The 20,326-nt window shown below is 41.1% G+C and overlaps 4 protein-coding genes across 6 annotated transcripts in view; 2 read left to right on the top strand and 2 right to left on the bottom strand.

Moving 5' to 3' along the window:
* Positions 1-1,993: 1,993 nt before the first annotated feature.
* rexo4 (REX4 homolog, 3'-5' exonuclease) lies at positions 1,994-8,397 on the bottom strand. The gene is made up of 8 exons (XM_034194426.1): positions 8,021-8,397; positions 6,567-6,904; positions 6,320-6,472; positions 4,732-4,925; positions 4,538-4,626; positions 4,376-4,450; positions 4,193-4,267; positions 1,994-2,154 (listed from the first exon to the last, which is right to left on the bottom strand). Exons 1-8 carry the CDS (start codon positions 8,225-8,227, stop codon positions 2,044-2,046), a joined length of 1,242 nt encoding a protein of 413 aa, XP_034050317.1. The 5' UTR covers positions 8,228-8,397; the 3' UTR covers positions 1,994-2,043.
* Positions 8,398-8,721: 324 nt separating this feature from the next.
* On the top strand, positions 8,722-12,732 carry pigp (phosphatidylinositol glycan anchor biosynthesis, class P). 2 transcript variants are annotated; one of them, XM_034194278.1, is made up of 6 exons: positions 8,722-8,860; positions 8,950-9,034; positions 11,984-12,056; positions 12,175-12,293; positions 12,513-12,635; positions 12,698-12,732. In XM_034194278.1, exons 2-5 carry the CDS (start codon positions 8,950-8,952, stop codon positions 12,626-12,628), a joined length of 393 nt encoding a protein of 130 aa, XP_034050169.1. In that variant the 5' UTR covers positions 8,722-8,860; the 3' UTR covers positions 12,629-12,635; positions 12,698-12,732. The 2 variants fall into 2 exon arrangements, with proteins under 2 accessions (XP_034050169.1, XP_034050168.1); XM_034194277.1 differs by lacking the exon at positions 12,698-12,732 and having other exon boundaries at positions 12,513-12,681.
* On the top strand, positions 9,222-18,579 carry si:dkey-197c15.6 (putative nuclease HARBI1). 2 transcript variants are annotated; one of them, XM_034194275.1, is made up of 3 exons: positions 9,222-9,257; positions 14,197-14,871; positions 17,529-18,579. In XM_034194275.1, exons 2-3 carry the CDS (start codon positions 14,199-14,201, stop codon positions 17,936-17,938), a joined length of 1,083 nt encoding a protein of 360 aa, XP_034050166.1. In that variant the 5' UTR covers positions 9,222-9,257; positions 14,197-14,198; the 3' UTR covers positions 17,939-18,579. The 2 variants fall into 2 exon arrangements, with proteins under 2 accessions (XP_034050166.1, XP_034050165.1); XM_034194274.1 differs by lacking the exon at positions 9,222-9,257 and having other exon boundaries at positions 13,952-14,871.
* Positions 18,580-19,544: 965 nt separating this feature from the next.
* LOC117530893 (receptor-type tyrosine-protein phosphatase H-like) overlaps positions 19,545-20,326 on the bottom strand; it is a 35,056-nt gene continuing 34,274 nt past the window's right edge. The window contains exon 21 of the mRNA XM_034193844.1: positions 19,545-20,152. Within this exon, the coding sequence (XP_034049735.1) occupies positions 20,000-20,152 (153 nt within the window). The 3' untranslated portion in view covers positions 19,545-19,999. The remainder of the gene's footprint in view (positions 20,153-20,326) is intronic.

Below are 20,326 nucleotides of genomic sequence, written 5' to 3'. Positions count from 1 at the left end.
TAGTTCCTTCTGCAGCAGCTTGGTGCAGCTCATGCATAAGGAAGTGCTGAACATGAAACTAGAAGAGCCGTGCAGCCGTGAAAAGCTGCACAACTGCTGACCGAGAAGCAGATCTGTGATGGCATCATCAGTGTCGGGTCACTGCTGTTTTCAGAATCAAAGTCTGCTTGCACAGATAGTGGGGCAGCATAGCAAAATAATTGTTCATTTTGTGATAAAAGCAGCAGCAAAAATGGTGACAAGATCAGTTTCAGTTTGTACAAAAGATAAAGTTGCTCCAATTTTAGCAAAAAAGTGATGCAAATTATTGGTTGAAATGAAAGGATTAATAAATGGAATAGTTTTGACTGTGTTGAATGCTTGGTCTCCAAAGTAAAGATCAAACAAGGTCGACATCCATTGGATTCTATGACGTATGACATATGTTACCCTGAAACGTGGGAACTAAGCATGACAGATGGTGCAACCTATTCCTTTTTAAAATGCTTTTAACTCAACCAATAATTTGCATAATTTTTACCAAAATTGGAGCAACTTTAACTTTTGACCCCTGTACAAACTTAAACTGACCTTTGTCACCATTTTTGCTGTTTTTACCCCATAACTCCATGGAATTCAGTCATAGATAGTCCAAAGTATACTTTTGGAACCGTTATGATCACACAAATAATGTGGTATAGTTTTCAACATGACTGGAGCATTTTGAAATTTTGACCCCTGTGTAATTCTTTATTGACCCCTAGCTCATTAGAGGTCAGCTCCAGGATGGCTCCATATCTGAAAAGAAACAGTTAATTTAGAATATATGTACCAAATTCCATGCTTTTATCACAAAAACAATTTTTATGGAAATTTTAGCTAAGCTGCACCACTAAGACAATTTCAGTTCAATTTCAATTCAATTTATTTTCATTTATGTAGCACCAAATCTCGAGTTGCCTCAAGGCACTTCACACAAGTAAGGTAAGACAAGAAGTGCACTGTCTACTGAACACAGTTAGAAATGCAAGTTTATGTTCCCCTTTTCCCCAAGATTTCTATGCACCCAAAAGGGTTATTTCTCTTGTATTCCTTTCACAAATGTGTTAAAGTCCCCGTAAGTGTATTTGCAATTCGTGAAAGACCAACTGAGGCCTTTTAGTTTTTTCTTCGAGGCAGTGCATCATCACGGAGCTGAACACAGAGCCTCGTTTCAACAACGCCGGGCACCGTGTGGATCAGAGTCTGGCCAGCAAATCGCACAACACACCTGCTGCTGCACACGAAATGCTTAAATTCTTTGTTTCGTCACCAACCGTGAAGAAGAAACAGCAAAAACGTTCACCGACGTTTTCGGTGAGGTGTGCGTATAACATGTAGAACTTCCATCTGCTGACTTTAAACACTTCTTTATCAAACATCTGGACATGGCTTTTAACTATCTGCCTGCATCTGTGATACACGGAAAAAAATGAACAAGAGAAGAAGTTGTTTCAATTCTATTTGTCACAAAACTTGCACCACTGATGAGACATAAGATTAAAAATACTGATACATAGAAAAAAAATTATCCAAAACACACAATTTTGAATGCAAATTGTTCCAAAACTAATGTTTGATCAAAGAACAGCTTGAATACCTGCATCTGATTTCTGGATTTTATTTTAGATTTTGTTCTTCTACTTAAGAAAGAAATGGACTAAAGGAAATATGTTAGTTTTCGTGTGTTTTTAGACATTTTAATTCTTGTACGAGTCAGAACATGAGAACCACCAACTCTCACCTGTGCAACAACGACTAAAAGCCTGTAATCTGGGCAGTTTGTCTTTAAATCACATGATAAATGCATATTTAAGAAAGTTTCAAAAATACTTTGATGTCTTTTCACTGGTATTCTTAAACGATTGCTGGTTTTGGTCACAAACACTCATGAGCATTTGTTACTTTTACAAGTCTGTGTGCCGTGATCACATGTCCGGGGGTGATCAGTCCTCCATACCATATTTGTTTGGTAATTTATAGTCCTATGACACCCTTCCCTTTATTTTTAGGGAATCTGGGCTTTTATTCACTCTTCTTGTTTGCTTCCTTGTTCCTCGGCTGTCCTTTAATCTCGGCTTCCCACTGTTTTTTCACCAGTGTGTACAGCCTCATGGTCGCCTGTGCGTCTTGGACCTGGGATGGAACAACAGCATGTCAGCTCAAGATCACGTTTGTTCACCAATTAACAAGACCGTTGATGTCACAGAAGGTAGAAACATTTTACTTAGTGCTCCAAACGCTGAAATCTACCTCCACCAACAAAGTTGGGTGACGATTACGTTTTCACTCCTGTTTGTCTAATTGTGAACAGCCTGGAACCCACAATTTTTCATATATCATCATGAATTTTTTTTTACAGAGGATTCACATCCTGATAGCCAAGAACTGGTTAAATTTTCAAGGTCATAGGTCATAGATCAAAATCAGGAAAAAAGCTCGGAAATTCCCTATCCTTTAACATTGAGCAAATATTCAAAAATTCCTAACTCTGCCAAAAAAGATCAAAATTCTTTCATATTTGAGAGTGTTATGTAGGATGGTACCCTTTATTGACTGGCAAAGGTTGATCTGGATCTGATCCGGATTACAGATTTTGTGGCCATTGAAAACCCCATTTATTGTATATTTTACATTATATCTTAAACATACCCAATCACTCTCATATTTCAAAGTGAGGTGCAGACTGGCACTCACTATCGCCTCGCAAAGTTTGATCTGGATTGTGGATTTTGTGGACATTTGAGTTTAATATTGAATAGCTCATTTGATGTACATTTTGCATTAAATCTCAATCAAAAGTGCCATAATCACTCTCATTTTTCTGTTATGGATTTACCTACACCATCAAAATTGGATGGAGTTTCCAATTTTATGCCTGTTTGCCTATATTCCAGTTATCAGTTGGGAACCAAGGACCAACAGAAAAAAAAAAAGAGAGAGAAATTGTGCTTTAGCAGAGATAACCAATGTTCTGTGAAATTTATCTGAAGAAGACTTCAGAAACTGAAAAGGTTGGAAAAACAAAACCCTCACAAAAAAAATGATTCAAGTGCACAAACTAAACACACACTCCTGACATTTGATCACATCTAACTTAACTTATGAAAAGCCACTAAAAACAGGACTTGAACCTTGAATTTTTTTTCCAATTTAAAATATTGTGGAATTGGAAATTAGTGTTGGAGGATGTTTGCTCTCTACGAGCACGGCACTCTAGTTTTAAGAGTATGTAACAGGTCAAATCCAATTTGTAATCCTAGATCCCACACAGACAGTGGTGGCCTCGGTAGCCATCAGATCTAGGCTTTAGAAGTAAAAGAAACTGACATACAAGCTCATTTCAAACTACATGGTACCTCAATCACACCTGCTCCTAATTCCAGCTACGCATTTGATGATTTGCTTAAAAAAGACAACATTAAGTTTCAGCCACAGTTTGCCAGAAGGCACACGCGAGACTATACCGGTGATGAAATAGACAAGTCCAGTCTGCAAACTAACCCACGGCACTTTGGGCAAACATTGATGAGCTTACCACTGACAAGTGATGCTTGTCTGCAGAAGGCTTTCACAAAGTACTGTTTGGTAATACTGACCTTTTACTCCAAAATCAATAGGCTCCTTGGGGTCACCACAATTAACACATACCAAGTTTGGTGACAATCAGCCAATTCAGAAAGCTGCTTTTGTGCTTACAAGATTTTCACAAAGTACACTCCATTGACCTTGACTTCTGACCTCAAAATCAATAGGCTTTCTGTGGTCAGTATACCTAACACACATACCAAGTGTGGTGACAAACAGGCAGTTACCAAAACTTGCAGTTGCTCCAAAAACTGCCAGAGAAGCCTATAACTTCTTGTCATAGGTGTCTTGGTGGTTTCCCTCACTGTTGTTTTTCTTTACCATATTCACCATGCTGTTTGTATTTCTTAATGATGGATATAAAAATGACAGCTTTTGTGACATTTTTGTCGACACTATGTGCACATCTTGATTAATTTCAACTCTACTGCGATGGTGAAAAGATGCAAAATGGCAAAACCTGTCACTGTCCAGATATTTATGGCCCTGGCTGTATTCTTATTTTTTTAATCATTTATGTTAATGGGGTTGGGTGTGTGAAAGTTTTTAAAAAATGACAAAGTGAGAGGAGTAAAACTCCACTTACAGAAGAGTGCTCCCCCTGCTGGACCTTTACGTTGAGTATTTCTTTACAGAGGAGTTTCAGTGAGGGTCGGTTATTCTAAAACAAAACAAAGATAACCTCATTATGAGGACATCTGACTTCCAGGATACGGTGTGGGCATGTTAAAGATTTTTTTTCTTAATGTCAATAGTGTCATCCAAATACCTTTACAGTCTTCTTAAAGGGTTTATATTTCTGAGTGTCTCGGATCTTCTTTTTGGGATGAGACAGGACTAAAATCTGCCAGAACAGAAGACAATATCATTATAAATGCTTACGTTAGTGCTGAAAATGCGAACAATAAGATAAGCAGAACATCTGGGCTACCTTTAAGTCATTGTGTATCGCGTGTCCCACCAATATTCTCCCCTGAAGAATCTCTGCAACCTCCTGCTGCACCATCTTCACATCCTCTCCTGCAGTATTAACAGGTGCAACACGCACGTCAACACTAAACTATGCAAGCAGTAAAGTACTTTCAGATGCTGTAGAAGTTGTTTGTGGCTTGTTCCATCCCTCACCGTGTTCGATGTCCTCTGGTCGGATACCGCTGACTGCGGTCCGGTAGTCGGTCACCTTCTCTGTGGGCTTCACATATTTGTCGTAGACACATTTTCCAAACTGGTTGACGATGGACACGCGCGCCAAGATGCTTTCCTCTCCACCCGGACCCACACCCACCATCTCACAGTCCATGGCCACGGTTCTGGTGAGGCTAGCGGGGACCAGATGAGGATTGTCAAGCCTTTAACCTGTTTAAGCTTGGAGAACTAGAGCTTTTTCTAAAAATGTTTTCACTGTTGCCTTCCATACTAAGCCCAATAATTTCCAGAGTAAAAGTAAGATTTTTTGTGTGTGCATTTTTTTTTTTTTACAAGCTTGGTTTGGGTGCGTGTATAAAAAATAAGATTAGATAGAACTTTACTGATCCCTTAGGAAGACTCCCTCAGAGAAATTGAGGTTCGAGCAGCATTATACAGCAGCACACAGGGTAAGAAGCACACACAGTATCAAAAGTGGAAGTAAAAAAGAAAAACAGATTGCAAATATAAACACACAATATAAATACCAGACATATTGATCAATACTGGTTTACTGGCTACTACTGTTCCTAGCATATTAAACTGGCATACTGCCTCATTCTCTGTTTCGTAGTTGTGACTGCCGCGCTGTCTCGCAGTCCGTGACTCACACCAGAGGTCGGTTTCAGCAGAGTTCCAGTTTAGGGCACAATGTAAACACACGTCTTGAAGTATGGACAAGACAACATTGGGGCACAGCAGAAGTTCATCACAGGTGCTACACTTCTTCTAGATAACCCTCTCAACTTGAGAGAATGTGTCATCATCATAATCGTCCGTGAACCTGCTGAATCGGTGCCATCCACATCATCGCTAACCATTGTTTACATGCGCTGCGAGATTCCGGAACTCTGCTGGCACGTGGTGCATTCTGGGAAGCGCAGGGGGATTATGGGAAATGTTCAAGTACAGAATTAATCATGGACTAACGGTGGAGCTAGCACCACCAAACTACTGATTCCTGCTAATTAGCCAAAGCAGCACTAATATACAGTTTATAAAGTAATGCTGTAATTTTACTCAACAGAAATACTGGAGCAGACTTCTTAGATGGTCTGTTAGTACAGCTACCAACACAATGATCCATATTACCTCAGACATTTAGAACAAAATGCATAAAAAGTACAAAAACTGCCAAGGCCATAGCAGCAACATCCCCAATTATTCATAACTTTATAGCCTAAAGTAGGTTAGAGTACGGCCTTAAAAACAAAAATTAACTAGCTATGCAGCCCAAAACCAATTTTTGTACAAGGCTGTAAAACATGATTATTTCTGCTGTAACCTTGACAATTTTAACATGGGGATTGGCTCACATTTGGAGCAAGCCTCAAGTGGCCATTCAAGGTACTACAAGATATTGCACTTCTGTCTTTGCTTCATTTTTCAACACTGAATGATGGGAGCTTGAGGATTACTCAAAAACTCCTCAATCTTCATAAAACATTTGTAAAAAGGGTGAAATTGTGAAAAACACGAGGTAATTCCACAGAATGTCGTCGGTAGGCTTGAATCTGAAGCCACTCACCCCTCAAAGGCTTTGTCCTTGACCAGGTCTCTCTCAACATCCTGGGAGGACTTCTTCACAATTCCCTGTTTTTTTCTCATTACATCTGCTGCCTCTGCTCCCACTGTGGCCTCGATGTCGTCCGGATCTACATCATCAAACCAAATATCTTCTCTGTAACAGCAGAGGAACACATGAAGTTAAACAATGTGAGTAACTCTCACACTTTTCAAACACAAACATCAATATGAGCAATTAGGATATTTACTCTGTTGTTTTGGCCTCTTCTGGAGCTAATTTCTTTTTCTTGACATTTTGCTCACTGTTCGAGACCTTCCTTCTGTCCTTTTTTCTTTTTGGAGCAGTAGACTTTGGTTCTTCTGAAAAATTTGGATCTTTCACACTTATTTTGGAGTCCTTGGAAATTACATTTTTCGAAGCAGCTGTTTGCTTCTTTGTTTTTCCAAAATCTGCCTGAGCGGGACAGGTGCTGTTCGTAGTTACATTTTTAGAAGCCTTCTCTTTGGGCTCCACTTTTTTCAGAACACCATTCTGAGGCTTCTGGGTCACAGGCTGCGTCTTCACTGCTTGACTGGCATTTAATATCTGCAGAAACCACAGGCAGAAAGGAAAGATGAATATATGCAACACTGGAAATTGGATTAAGTTGGACATTTTTATACTTCCAAAACTGATTGCCACTCAGAATGAGGCTGCAAGCTGACATCTCAATGGCCTAGTAGACTTCCTGTTTCTATTCAATGTATTACAGCTAGAAGATTTACAAACCACCTTCCAAAATTGTGTGTGACCATGACCAATTCCAGAATAGCTTTGCACAGTTGTAGAAGTTTTGCTCAGTACTGGAATTCAAATATGGTCTGGGTCAACTTCCAGAAAGACAGATTGTGATATTACAGAGGACACATATTTTGTGCAGTATATGAATGTGGAGTGTTCTGGAATTGGTCCTGGACAATATCGGAAATCTGCCAGAGTGCATGACTTCTGCAAATGTACAATAACATGTTCTGGAGACAGACATAATTTCAATTTCAATTTATTTTCATTTATATAGCGCCAAATCACAACAGAGTTGCCTCAAAGCGCTTCACACAAGTAAGGTCTAACCTTACTAACCCCCAGAGCAGCAGTGGTAAGGAAAAGCTCCCTCTGAGGAAGAAACCTCAAGCAGACCAGACTCAAAGGGGTGACCCTCTGCTTGGGCCATGCTACAGACACAAATTACAGGACGTACTGTGCAAATTTCCAAATGCTTGATGCATTTCATAAAAATTAAATAAATAATAACTTTGCACAGTTTTGGAAGTCTTGCACAGGACTGGAATTCCATGTTGGGCTTGGTCCAATTCCAGAAGTGTACAAATTCCAACAGTGCACAGAACACATGGTCTGACAATATACAAATTGCTAATATTCCAGAATTGGTCCTAGACTATCTACGAATTCTGCCACAGCACAAGACTTCCAGAGGTGCACAAAGCCATGTTCCAGAAGCAGAAATATGGTCCAAAATTCTAACATTTTTAATGCATTTCAATTATTACCGAAATTACCGTCATTTTCAGGAGTGCAAAACACAAAGCTTGTCCCACTTTGCACACACGTACATATTAATGTAATGCAACTTTTACCAAAGATCAGAGACTCAGCAGTTTGCCTCCATTAAATGTAATAAATGTGAGTGTTTGGTGCACTGACCTGCTGTAAGGTTTTCCAGTTTGCAGAGAAAAGCTGGGGGTTAGCTGGAGGTTGAACTTGCTGACTTTTAACCTCTGTCCGTTTCTCAGATGGAAACTTTTTCTTCTTAAGTTTCTCTTTCATCCAGCGCTTCTTTTTCTTTTTAGCGCTCTTATTTGTCTCTGTGGACGCTTTCAACCTGTTCTCGCTTTTATTTGCCTTCGCCATTATTTTGGCCTCTTTTAGAAAACGTTTTTACGGGAAGCCACGAGGACGCGCTTTCTGACAATAAACAACAAAACGACAAGATATTTTAAAATAAAAACAAAGAGAAATTTTTTTACACGAACGTTACAGATTGGACATGTTAACACTTAAGTATTTCTGGGTTGTTGTTTTTTTTTTTTTTATCAAACACGACGTGAAATACTGCCACAAACTCATAGCCATGCTGAAACGTGTACATCCGGTTTGTGTAACTTTCAAATGTGTCCGCCAAAAACTTAATTTCTGTTCAATCCTTGTTAAAACGTGCAGAGACAAAAACAACTGAATGTGATGGCAACGATAATATTTTTTCTTTGCATTCCACTCTATTACTTATATTATTTCAAAGTTTAACATTCTAATATCTGTATTTCTCGCTGTGTTTGAATATGTGGAACTAGTTGTGCGGGAAATATTTCACATCGTGCCTAATGTCAGTTTGGACCGACGGTGGTGTGACTTATGTTGACAATATATTTAGAGGGTTTTTTTTTTTTCTTTAAATATGTTTTAACTGCATTATATTAATAATACAGATGCTATGAGCGCGTTATTTCGATAGTAATATAAAAACAGCCGTTATCGACACGTTAAGTATGTATCAGGAGCTTCATGTGACAAAAACTAATTCGATGTATTTATTTGTGTCATTTATGTGACTTTGTTGTCTTTTGTGTTTTCAGATGATGGTGGAAAATTCTCCCTCTCCTCTGCCGCAGAGAGCCATCTATGGTTTTGTTCTCCACCTCGGATCGCAGTTTGGTTTCTGTAAGTCCACCACTGTTACAGTAAATCCAAAAGAAAAAAACAGGAGACTTGGTGAAAGTGTTGATCCTGTACAGACACTGACTTACACCGATCAGCCACAATATTATGACCACCTGCCTTAAGCCCCATAAAAAAAGTTTATCATCCTTAACATCAGAAAAAAGTGATGAGGGCAGGCGGATTATTATTATTATTATTTATTTATTTATTTGTTTTTATTTTCGTAGAAACGGAAATACAATGTCATTTCAAACCTGAAAAACGACACGGACTGCACCTGCATACCAAGTGAGGAACTGAAAATATCATATTTTTAAAATTTATTTTGTTTCCATGTTGAATACAGTCAGTTTACTGCACGCTAGTAGTGTGATAAACATACAGCAGAACTGAACATGTTGCTATCCTCTTTGGGAGCGACAAGAATGGACATGATTTGGAATGAAGCAATGGAGACACGCACATCCAAAACACGTAAAAAGGCGTGCAGGACCAAGAAAAATATACCAAAGATAGACACCAAATGATCTGCACTGCCACAGCGCTCCAATACAAAAAGGACTTTATTTAACAAGACGTGAAAGTAACATTTCAGGCGACCAACCCTTCGAAGGAAGATTTGAAATGAACATATCAGAGGGACAAGCTCAGGTGGGACAATTTGGAGACAGGAGAGGAGAGATTGAGATGGTTTAGACATATGCAGAGGAGGGACCCAGGGTATATAGGGAGAAGGATCCAGAGGATGGAGTCACCAGGCAGGAGGAGAAGAGGGAGGCCAAAGAGGAGGTTTATGGATGTGCTGAGGGAGGACATGCAGGTTGTTGGTGTGACAGACGAAGGTACAGAGGACAGGGTGAGATGGAAATGATGTGAAGAAGACTGTGTGAGTGAGATGGAGCAACTGACTGTGGTTGTCAGTGAACGTCTTTGGCCAAAGCACACTAGCGGATGTGTTGGTTCTTGCACCAGCTGTACCGTCGTCAATTAAATTCACTAAAATAAAATAAAAAAAACATTTAAAAAATTGGCATGCGAGCGGGGATAATAAACTAATGGGGTTTTTATGGGACCTAATATTGTGACAGTCCCACCTGTGGACACTGAAACAACGCCACCCTTCGGGCGTGAACTCCACTAGACCTCTGCAGGTGCACTGTCGTATCTAGCACAAAGATCTGAGCACCAGAGCCTAGTATTGGCTCAGACCTGGCCTGGCAAGAGGTGCCATTGTAACGATATAATCAATGCTGTTCACCTCGTCTGTTGGTGGTCAAAATTTACAGTGCTGTGTCTGATCAGTGTATCTCAGGAGTGATGTTCATGTCTCTGGGTCCTCAGCCTTTGAGATCAGGAGATGTCTGGGAAGAGCTTACAGAGTCATGAAGTCACTGGACACAGGTGTTTGACAATGCTGATACCTTTGCAGGAGACCAAAGGTCTGAGTCTTCAGGGTCCTGGTGCTTCCTTACTATGTACAAGGTCTATTAGATAAGAAACCGACACTTTTATTTTTTTTTTAACTATATGGATTTGAATGACGTGCGATTACACCAATCATGCTTGAACCCTTATGCGCATGCATGAGTTTTTTCTCGCGTGTCGTGACGTCATTTCCCTGTGGGCAGGCCTTGAGTGAGATGTGGTTCAGCCCTCTCAGCTGAATTCCTTTGTTTCACACGCTGCTCGAGACAGCGCTTGTTGCTTTATCAAAATTTTACTGGACCTGTGAGGAATATCCGAGTGGACGCTATTCGAGAAATTTAGCTGGTTTTCAGTGAAAAGTTTAACGGCTGATGAGAGATTATGGGGTGTTTCTGTCGCTGTAAGGACTTCCCACGGAGCGGGACGTCGCGCAGCGCTTCCAGGCGCCGCCGTCGGCCTGTTTCAACCTGAAAACATCCTAATTTAAGGCTTAATTCACCCAGGACGTCGTGAGAGAACAGAGAAGATTCAGAAGAGGCAGGCATCAGGACTTTATGCAGACATTCCACTGTTTAAGGACATTTTGTAATGAAAGACGTGCGCGCAAATTCGCCGAGTCGTTTCCGTGACGACTCGGCGAAACGACGAGAGGGTGGACGACTCCTCACTCAAAGACTGCCCACAGGCGAATGACGTAACCGACAGACGTGAAAAAACTCTCGCATGCCCACGAGGGTTCAAGCATGTCTGATGTAATCACACATGATTCAAATCCATATGGCTTTTGAAAAAAATAATAAGGTCGGATACTTTTCTAACAGACCTTGTAGTTGTGAGACCTAGATGCTAACCAGTGTCCAAAGGGGGTAACTGGATGTCTTTGGTACAAGTTTCCTTTGGTGGATCTTTGGGTACTGCTGGATTGACTTTGTGTCAAATGAACTGTGACTTATAGAGATGAAGATGATTATTACTTGTACTGTGAAGGAACATGAGCTGTGACATTTTGACCATGTGACTCATTTCTCTATGATCCAGCATGGCAGTGGCTGGAGAAAGCCAAGGGGACAGCCCTGTTTCACCTGGCTGTGACATGCAGATGGTTTCTTTTGAGACGTGGTTCTTTGCCTTGGCGGTTGCTACCCAGACCTCATAGTAGTTCCTTGATGTGGTGGATGTGGCACCAGCTCCTGCTGCCAGACTTGATATGATGCATATTCCAGTTGGCTTAAAATGCTTTCAACCAGGTTTTGTCATATAACAGCATTACATAGTAGTTTCAGATACAGTATTAGGCATTTGAAGAAAGGACAGGACTCGGAGCACGTGCAGGCACCCTGTCGCCGCATCCACCACACCACAGAACCACCTTGGGTATTGGATTGCAACCGCCCGAGCAGACAGTCTGTGTACCTGCTTTTTATGATGTCATGTGCTCTGGAAAGGTGGCATTCTTTCTGTTCTCTTCTGTTATATCTTTATTCATCTGACAGATGATGATTCTGACTTTTTTCCTCCGTGCAGGTCTCTACTGTGTGTGGGCGTTCATACCGGATGAATGGCTTCATTCAATCGGACTCACATACTGGCCTCAAAAGTAAGTTATCTGATCATATAAAAGCCATCCAGCTTGAGATAAATCTAGAAATAGACCTCATTAAACATTTTACCTGCTGTTTTAAAACCTGGCGTCAATTCCTGTGAACTCTGTGCAGATATTGGGCCCTTGCTGCTCCAATCTATTTTTTGGTGGCATTAATGGTCTTCGTGGCGGTTTTGTTCGGCATCAACATGTACAACACGGCTCCACTCGACTCAGTCAACAACTTCACAGGTTACGATGCGCTCGCTAACCTCCTGCTTTACCTTTCTAGTGATGGAATTTTGTGGTCACGTAGTCACGCTAAAATAAAATTGCAGTCCTGAGTCTGTATTTAAAAGTATTGTCATGTAGTTAATGTGGAACGTCATAATACTGCAACATGAGAAAACACTCATGTAACGAAGCAGAACAGCTTCTTCTCGTGTCTAAATGTCATCGTATCTGTCACAGATGCGTTCGCTCGAAGCCAGAGAAGTGAAGATGATGAGAGAGGAGGTGTGCCCCGAATGAAGGATGTTTCCATTAGTGAAGTCAACGTAATGTTCTACATGTCACCACAACCATAACGAAGACTAACTTGCTGGCCGCGAGGTGCACAAGAAGCTGCTGCACGTTTGTTACCTCCGTCAGCAAAGTTGGAGGAGGTTATGTTTCACCCCTGTTTCTTTGTTTGTCTCTTTGTTTGTTTGTGAACAGCCCGCAATTTTTCATATATCACTATGAAATTTTTACAGAGGGTTCATATCCTGATAGGCAAGAACCAGAAGTGGGACAAAGTCACTGTCAAGTCATTCTCAAGTCATCAGTCTGCAAGTCTCAAGCCAGCTTGCAAACAATTGGTGGTCATTATGACTTGGGACTTGCTGATTCATTACTTGAGAGTCACTTGGTGACTTTGTCCCACCTCTGGCAAGAACTGATTCAATTTTCAAGGTCATAGCTCAAAGGGTAAAGTCAGGAAAAACCTTGAAAAAAACTGGAATAATCCCTATTGTTAATGTTGAATGAATTTTCAAAAATTCATAACTCTGTCAAAAAAGATCAAATTTCTTTCATATTTGAGAGTGTTATGTAAGATGGTATCCTTTATCAACTGGCAAAGTTTGATCCACATCGGATCCAGATTGTGGATTTTGTAGATATTTGAATTTAATATTGAAAAGCCCATTTGGTGTTCATTTTTTTTTATATCTCAGTTAAAGGTGCCTCAATCACTCTCATTTGTGACAATGAGGCACAAACTCACTCTCAATGAATAGACTAAGTTTGATCCGCATCTGATCTGTATTATGGATTTAGTGGATATTTGATTTGAACATTGAAAGGCCCTTTTGATCTGTATTTTCTGTTATATTCTAGCCACTTCTTGATCTTGAATTTTTTTTTTTCATTGTAAATATTTGTGGAATTGGGAACTAGTGTTGAAGGAGATTTGCGCTCTACGAGTGCGGTGCCCTAGTTACACCCTTGTGGTGACAGTTTAAACTTTATTTATCAGATGTATTTTCATACTTTGTCTAGGAACTATGCAGTGTTTTACGAGATTTATCTGTGGGCTGAATGTGTTGTACTAACACTAAAATGTTGAAGAGAAAATATAGAAAACATGTAAGTGCGCATGGCTGCAAAACAGCTTTCTGTAAATTTTGCCATAAGCATATTAAATATAACATGCAATAAAGTCCATATTCCGTGTCTACTTTCAGTGCAACATTAAAACTTACTTTCAACACAGACTAAATATAAGTTGGGATATGTTTTCTTATATCTTACATAGAAGACACTCGTTATTTTAGGGGTAGTTGGCTAAAATGTAATTTTTTTAAGGTGAGCATTATTCACATCTGTCCCGTCCTGACTGTAATCACCACCCAGAAACGTACACACAAAATTTACTTTAAAAAACAGGAGTAATTTAAACAATTCAGTGGGAATTTTTTTCCTTAAAAACCTTTGCTCAATCCGCCACGTGGTGGCAGTAGCGCAGTAACTACCGCAAATACGTCAATAGAAGAAGTCACGCGTCCACTTTGTGTTGTACTCTGCTTCTTCCCCGTTAATTTTTGAGTGTTTTTATTATTATTACTTGAGTTAGTTGCCTATGAATATACTTTATTAACACTTTTTTTTTAAGAAATGGCTTTTGCTCTGCCGGTGTGGTTCGCGGTCCAGCAGGAGCTCCTCGTTGAAGACGAGACGGACTTTTCGTCACCGTCGGTTTTCGACCATTTCGACGACGAGACTTTGTTCCAGACTTTCCACCTCAGCCGGCCGTGCGTCACCTTCATCCTGGACAGCGTGCGCCCCCGCCTGAATGCGCACACGCCGCTGCCCGCGGACGCCATGCTGATGGTGGCGCTCAACTACTACGCGCACGGAGTGTCCATCGTGTCCGTCCTGCAGAGGGTCGGTCTGAGCCAGACCGAGTGTCCGGCGGTGATCGGCGCCGTGTCCGAGGTGATCGCGGACATGGCCGACGTGTTCATCTCCTTCCCGACCAGCCGAGAGTCCAGAACCAACGTGGCCTCGAAGATCCAGGCATTCTGCGGGATCCCCAGGGTCCTGGGTGTCCTCGCCCCCGCCCACTTCAAGATCCGAGCGTCCCCCTACGAGAAGGACATCTTCAGGTCTTTTGTCAACAGTCAGGGCTACACGTCGGTCGTCACCCAGATCATATGCGACTGTGACGGCAACATCCTGAGCGTGGAGAAGTGCTGCGTGGGCAGCACGTCTGAGCAGGAGATCTGGGACGCTTCCTTCAAACGAAAAGAAATGGAGCAAGAGTCCGGTGGATCCTACTGGATTGCTGGTGAGACCCCCAAAAAATAAAGGCGAGGGAGACCAAACGGCTGATTCTCAGCATGAAGCAGTGGCGGATCTAGACGGGGAGTTGAGGGGGTTCCTTTGAGTCACTGGTCAAAAGTGTGATGCAAGTGTGAGAACCAGACTGGAAAGTTTGTTGTGTGCAGAATTCTAACTAGAACCCGACTGATATGGATTTTTTGAGGCTGATGCCGATAACGATATTTGGATGAAAAAATACAGATAATCGATAAATCAGCCAGTATTATTATTATTTTTTTTTTAATTAATAAAATGAGCTAAAAGCTGAAGCTTTGTCCTTATATTAACTTTATAATAGAGAAGAATTTTCAAGTTCAAAAAATGCAATCAGGAATTAAACCTTTGTGAAATTAGCAAACACGTATCCTTAAAAAGAGTTGTGAAATACATCTGATCTTGTACCTCTTGTTGCTGCAACTTAGATATAGGTTCAGATAAGGATATAGATCCTTATAATCTTACTTTTATTCTTTTATCAGCCAGTCAGTGCAGTGTGATGGCGATCTACGGGGGCCAGTGATGAACACTTTTAAGCAGGGGTGTAAGCAGCTCTCAGTTGAATAGAGTCAGAGCTCCATCAACTGGACAAACAGTGCAAGGACATTTTACATTGCCAACACAAACATTATTTCAGTAACTGTTCTGTTTATGAGAAATTATCGGCGTTCTATCGGCAAAATTTCGGCTGATAGTGAGTACTTTGAAAAGGGCTTATATCGGCCGATAATATCGGCCAGGCTGTAGTTCTAACCCCCTACAAAATCTGAGGTGTACATTAGGATTTAGTACACCACCCTCATCCACACAAATTTAATATATATTAAATGCAATATGGTTTCCTCTGCTCTTCCCAGGTCAAATTCAAAAAGCCTTCTGATAAATTCAGATCTCACGGCTAAATATTTGATCCAAACTACCAATATTTTGAAGTTTCTTACCACATGAGCTGTCCACACCATCCCAAAATGCAATATGGATTGCCTCAGCTGGTGCATATTGCGCATCTGTATCTTGCTATATGCACCACCCGTGGTGCATATAGAAAATCCACAAAAATCCACATCCGCGCAAACGCATGCTTCAAGGCAACTGAAAAATCCGCATCTACGCAAAATAAGAGCTAGAAAAAATTAAGAATGGCACACAAATATTAGATTGCTGTAACTGTTCATGTAAATCCGAGTTCTTATAACAATAACGTGTGTCCTTTACTATGCTATTTCACAGGGTGCTGTTCTACTATGTTCGCCCACAATCCAAAAAAGTGCAAAAACGCGATGAAATGGCTTAATCTGGCTTGCATCCTAACAGGCTACCTTATAAAGGGCAGACCTGAAAACCTGCCTGAAACCAAAAGAAAGGGGCTCAAGCTGCTCAACTTTGAACAAAAACTGCAACAAACACTGCTTCAACTTAACATTTTTACCTCAATGCAGCACGATCAAACAAGTTTCAAGATCTACGCACTACAAATACCCCATTTAAAGAAGTTCAAACATGATTGAAGCTGTTGAGACTACAAATACCCAGAATCTAGGGGGAGGTGATGGTCTAGTGGTCAAGCATTGGGCTTGAGACCAGAGGATCCTCTGTTCAAATCCCAGCCTGACGGGAAAATTACTAAGGGCCCTTGGGCAATGTCCTTAACCCCCTAGTTGCTACCGGTGTGTAGTGGGCGCCTTGCATGGCAGCACCCTGACATTGCGGTGAATGTGAGGCATTGATGTGTAAAGCGCTTTGAGCGTCTGATGCAGATGGTAAAGCACTATATAAATGCAGTCCATTTTAGCTATATCACATACTATCAACAATTTCCAGAATCGGGATGAAATTTTTAAATAGTGCAAAAACTGGATCCTGTTTTCAAATCTGGTGCCGATGACAGCCGTAACTACTACGTATACCAAGTTTGTTCAAGATTGACAAAGACTGATGAAGTTGCTGTGATGCTCCAAAACATGCTCCGATATGCTAATCGGGATTACACGGAAAGGAACGGTGGGTGCTCTGTGGAATCTGCACCCATGTAAGAATTGTCGTCACTCGCTTCCAAGGATTCATGCAAAAATATTACCCATACGCTACTTACTGCAATCCATCCGCGTAATTGGAAAGTCAATCAAAACATCTTCTCCTGTGTTTAACAAATTTTCCAGTCTGGATTAGAAAAGATCTCTTTAAAAAAAACTACTAAAACAATAGTCAGAGAGACAGTATTTAGTTTATAAGTTCAGTTAAGGTTCGCAGGGAGCTGGAGCCTATCCCAGCAGTCATAGAGCACGAGGTGGGGTACACCCTAAACAGGACACCAGTCTGTCGCAGGGCCAAATATAGACAAACAAACACAGCCACACACACACACCTACGGACAATTTAAAGTTTCCAGTCCATCTAACCTGCGTGTCTTTGGATGTGGGAGGAAGCCGGAGCACCCGGAGAGAACCCAAGCAAACACAGAGAGAACACGAAAACTCCACACAGAAAAGGCCACAGGTCATGGGTTCGAACCCATGACCTTCTCACTGTGAGGCAACAGTGCTAACCACTAAGCCACCGTGCTGCCCATTTACAATCAACAAAAAACAATTATAAAAACATTCACTGTAATTTGTATTTTCTCAGGTGGGAGTGGCTATCGCTTAACTATGCATGTCTTGACTGCGGTGTCCCAGCCCACAAACAAGAGAGAGGTGCTCTTCAACGAGGCCCACGCCAAGCTCCACGACGCCATGCGCAGCACGCTCAACAACCTGAAGAGGCGCTTCAGGTGCCTGATGCAGCTGGGCTTTGCCCAGGAAATGACTCTGAACAGAAAAGCAAACATTATCAAGGCATGTTGCGTCCTGCACAACATCTGTAAGAAGTTCTCGGTTCACCTCCCGCCTGCGGTCAGCTCAACCGAGTCTCTTCTTCCAGGCAAACATTCCGTGCTCGCCGAGGTCAAGCCCGATGCAATCAAAGCCAGACAGGAACTCATCAGTGACTGTTTAATTGTTGGCTCCAACAGCACAGTTGCCGACGGGGAAAAATAGAGCACTGCCTGTTTTTGTTTGATTGTTTTTCTTCTTTTCCCCTGGTATTATTACAGCTCAGATTTACACTGGTGGGCAAGCAGATTAGTGCACTTGTTTCCAATGCAGAAGGTTCCAGGATCAAACCCCACCCCTACCCGTTCTCCGTGTAATGTGGCGTTGCGTCAGGAAGGGCATCCGGCATAAAACGTGCCAAATCAACATGCAAATCCATCTCTGATCTGCTGTGGCGACCCCTAGTGGAAAAATAAGGGAGAAGCCAAAGGGACTTACTAAACTGTACGTCGTGTTCATCTGCCATTCTGTGCCAGGAAATCTGATGAAATATTTTCCATTTTGTGTACAGGTTTTATGAAAACAGTCATTTCAGTCATAAAGTATTTTATTTTTTTAATACAAAAATGGCGATGCATTATTAGTTCACTTTATGGTCAATTTTAAAACATTCTGCGGTCATCTTGAGCATTTTACACAGTACATAAGAACAACAAAAATATAAATACAGCACTTTTGCTTTCATTCCCTTTTTTTGTGAGTTGGAAGTAAAAGATCGAAGACTTCTGTACACACAAAAGGTTTATGCTTGAATTTTGTTTTGCAAGTTTGTTGAAATCCATGTTTGTGAGCACTTCACCTTCGCCGGGATAATCCATCCACCGGGCCTGGTACAGCAGATCCAGATGCAGTGAGATCAGATTTTAAGGTTCTGCTACTAGTCTATAAAATTGTTCATGGACTGGCACCTCCCTACCTAGCTGACCTAATGAAACCTTATGTACCGGCCCAGGCTTTGCGTTCTCAAGGTGTAGGACTACTTTGTGTCCCTAGGGTGAATAAAAAGTTTGTGGGTCACAGAGCTTATCTCTTATCATGCCCCTGTTCTGTGGAATGATCTCCCTGCATCAATAAAACAGTCAGATTCTGTAGAGATTTTCAAGTCCAGACTTAAGACGCACTTATTTTCCCTTTCGTATGGCTAGCATACTAGCATAATATAGTTCTACGCGTTTTACTCTTTTAATTCATTTTATTAGCAAACGGAGCGTGCCACGGCCTCAACTTTATCTAAATTCTGGGTCTTGGCCGGCGATTACCTTAGTATTTCTTGTTTTTCTTGTTTAATGCTGAGAAATTATACTGTACTTCTTGTCTTTCTGGATGCCTGATTTTATTTTTTTCTCTCTGTTTAAGGGCGGCTCCATCCACAGATGGGTGTGGTATTTGTGCTGGAGACCCTCTTGTCCTGTGCACCAACAGTATTTCCTGTATATGTGTTTTGTGAATTGTTCTGTAATTTATGTTTGTAGCATGGCCCAAGCAGAGCGTCACCCCTTTGAGTCTGGTCTGCTTGAGGTTTCTCCCTCAGAGGGAGTTTTTCCTTACCACTGCTGCTCTGGGGGTTAGTAAGGTTAGACCTTACATGTGTGGAGCGCCTTGAGGCAACTCTGTTGTGATTTGGCGCTATATAAATGAAAATAAATAGATTATTGTTCAGATCTGTCTTGGGCTGGTCACAGTAAAAAGCCACTCTAAAATATGTAGTTGATCTTCAGCGATAGATCTTAATTAGGCGGTAAATTGGCTGTGGCTGTCCAGGATTTGTGTGGTTTGTGTTGCTTGATTCTTTCATTTGTCCATCCATAGTCAAAAAGCAGCTAACTGCTAACACAAACGGCCGTAGCTGTTTGAAGTCTCATGTTCACATCGCAGCCCTCGTGTTGAGATCGCAAACACAGGCATCATCGCCTTCTGTCAGACTCTTTGTAGTCATACTTCTCCAAAATTGGATAAATTTGTGTGGGAACAACAAATTTGTGGCTAAAATTAGGAACAAGCCTTTTGTGTGCACGTTAGACTTTGTTCATTGCAAGAAAAAAATAGGGGGGAAAAGTGTTGCATTTATATTTTTCTACACCACAACTTACACATAAAATAACATTTTAAGTTAAATATTTAAAATTATCTAATGCTTATTTATACATTAAAATATTTGCTTTCATCATATTTCTGGTTCCAGTTTTGGGAGCAGCGACTCGACAGTCGACAAGACCTCGTTTACCGTTACACATTTGTTTTTTGTGAATGAATAATATTTAGTGCGGTGGCATTTTCGTAGATCACGTTCATGTCCACATTCTCATAAATGTTATCCTCGGGCTTCTCGCGTGAATGCAGGCAGCTCATGATGCAGCAGTGCAGGAAAATGTACTGCGACTGAAAGCAAACAGAAAAGCTGTGTCACTCTGAAAGCAGAACATTTGTCAGTATGGGGTTTCCTGTTTGAGAAATTTAAGTTTTCACACTTTTGTGTGGTTACATTTCCACACTCTGAAAATAATCCGACTATGTGGAAAAGAATTTGATGTGGCAATGCTGGGAAATCTGCCC

Source organism: Thalassophryne amazonica, chromosome 18 (assembly GCF_902500255.1).
Source record: "Thalassophryne amazonica chromosome 18, fThaAma1.1, whole genome shotgun sequence".
In the NCBI taxonomy this organism is placed as follows: domain Eukaryota; kingdom Metazoa; phylum Chordata; class Actinopteri; order Batrachoidiformes; family Batrachoididae; genus Thalassophryne; species Thalassophryne amazonica.
The sequence above is the reverse complement of the archived record's forward strand: the minus strand, read 5'-3'. Positions and strand labels throughout refer to the sequence as shown.

Coding starts and splice junctions, on each gene's coding strand:
- rexo4 (XM_034194426.1), bottom strand. CDS start 8,227: ATGGCGAAGGCAAATAAAAGCGAGAACAGGTTGAAAGCGTCCACAGAG. Junction 6,473..6,566: donor GAAGAGGCCAAAACAACAGA/GTAAATATCCTA, acceptor CTGCTGTTACAG/AGAAGATATTTGGTTTGATG. Junction 4,627..4,731: donor ACCAGAGGACATCGAACACG/GTGAGGGATGGA, acceptor TTAATACTGCAG/GAGAGGATGTGAAGATGGTG.
- pigp (XM_034194278.1), top strand. CDS start 8,950: ATGATGGTGGAAAATTCTCCCTCTCCTCTGCCGCAGAGAGCCATCTAT. Junction 12,057..12,174: donor CTCACATACTGGCCTCAAAA/GTAAGTTATCTG, acceptor AACTCTGTGCAG/ATATTGGGCCCTTGCTGCTC. Junction 12,294..12,512: donor CTCAGTCAACAACTTCACAG/GTTACGATGCGC, acceptor TATCTGTCACAG/ATGCGTTCGCTCGAAGCCAG.
- si:dkey-197c15.6 (XM_034194275.1), top strand. CDS start 14,199: ATGGCTTTTGCTCTGCCGGTGTGGTTCGCGGTCCAGCAGGAGCTCCTC. Junction 14,872..17,528: donor TGGATCCTACTGGATTGCTG/GTGAGACCCCCA, acceptor GTATTTTCTCAG/GTGGGAGTGGCTATCGCTTA.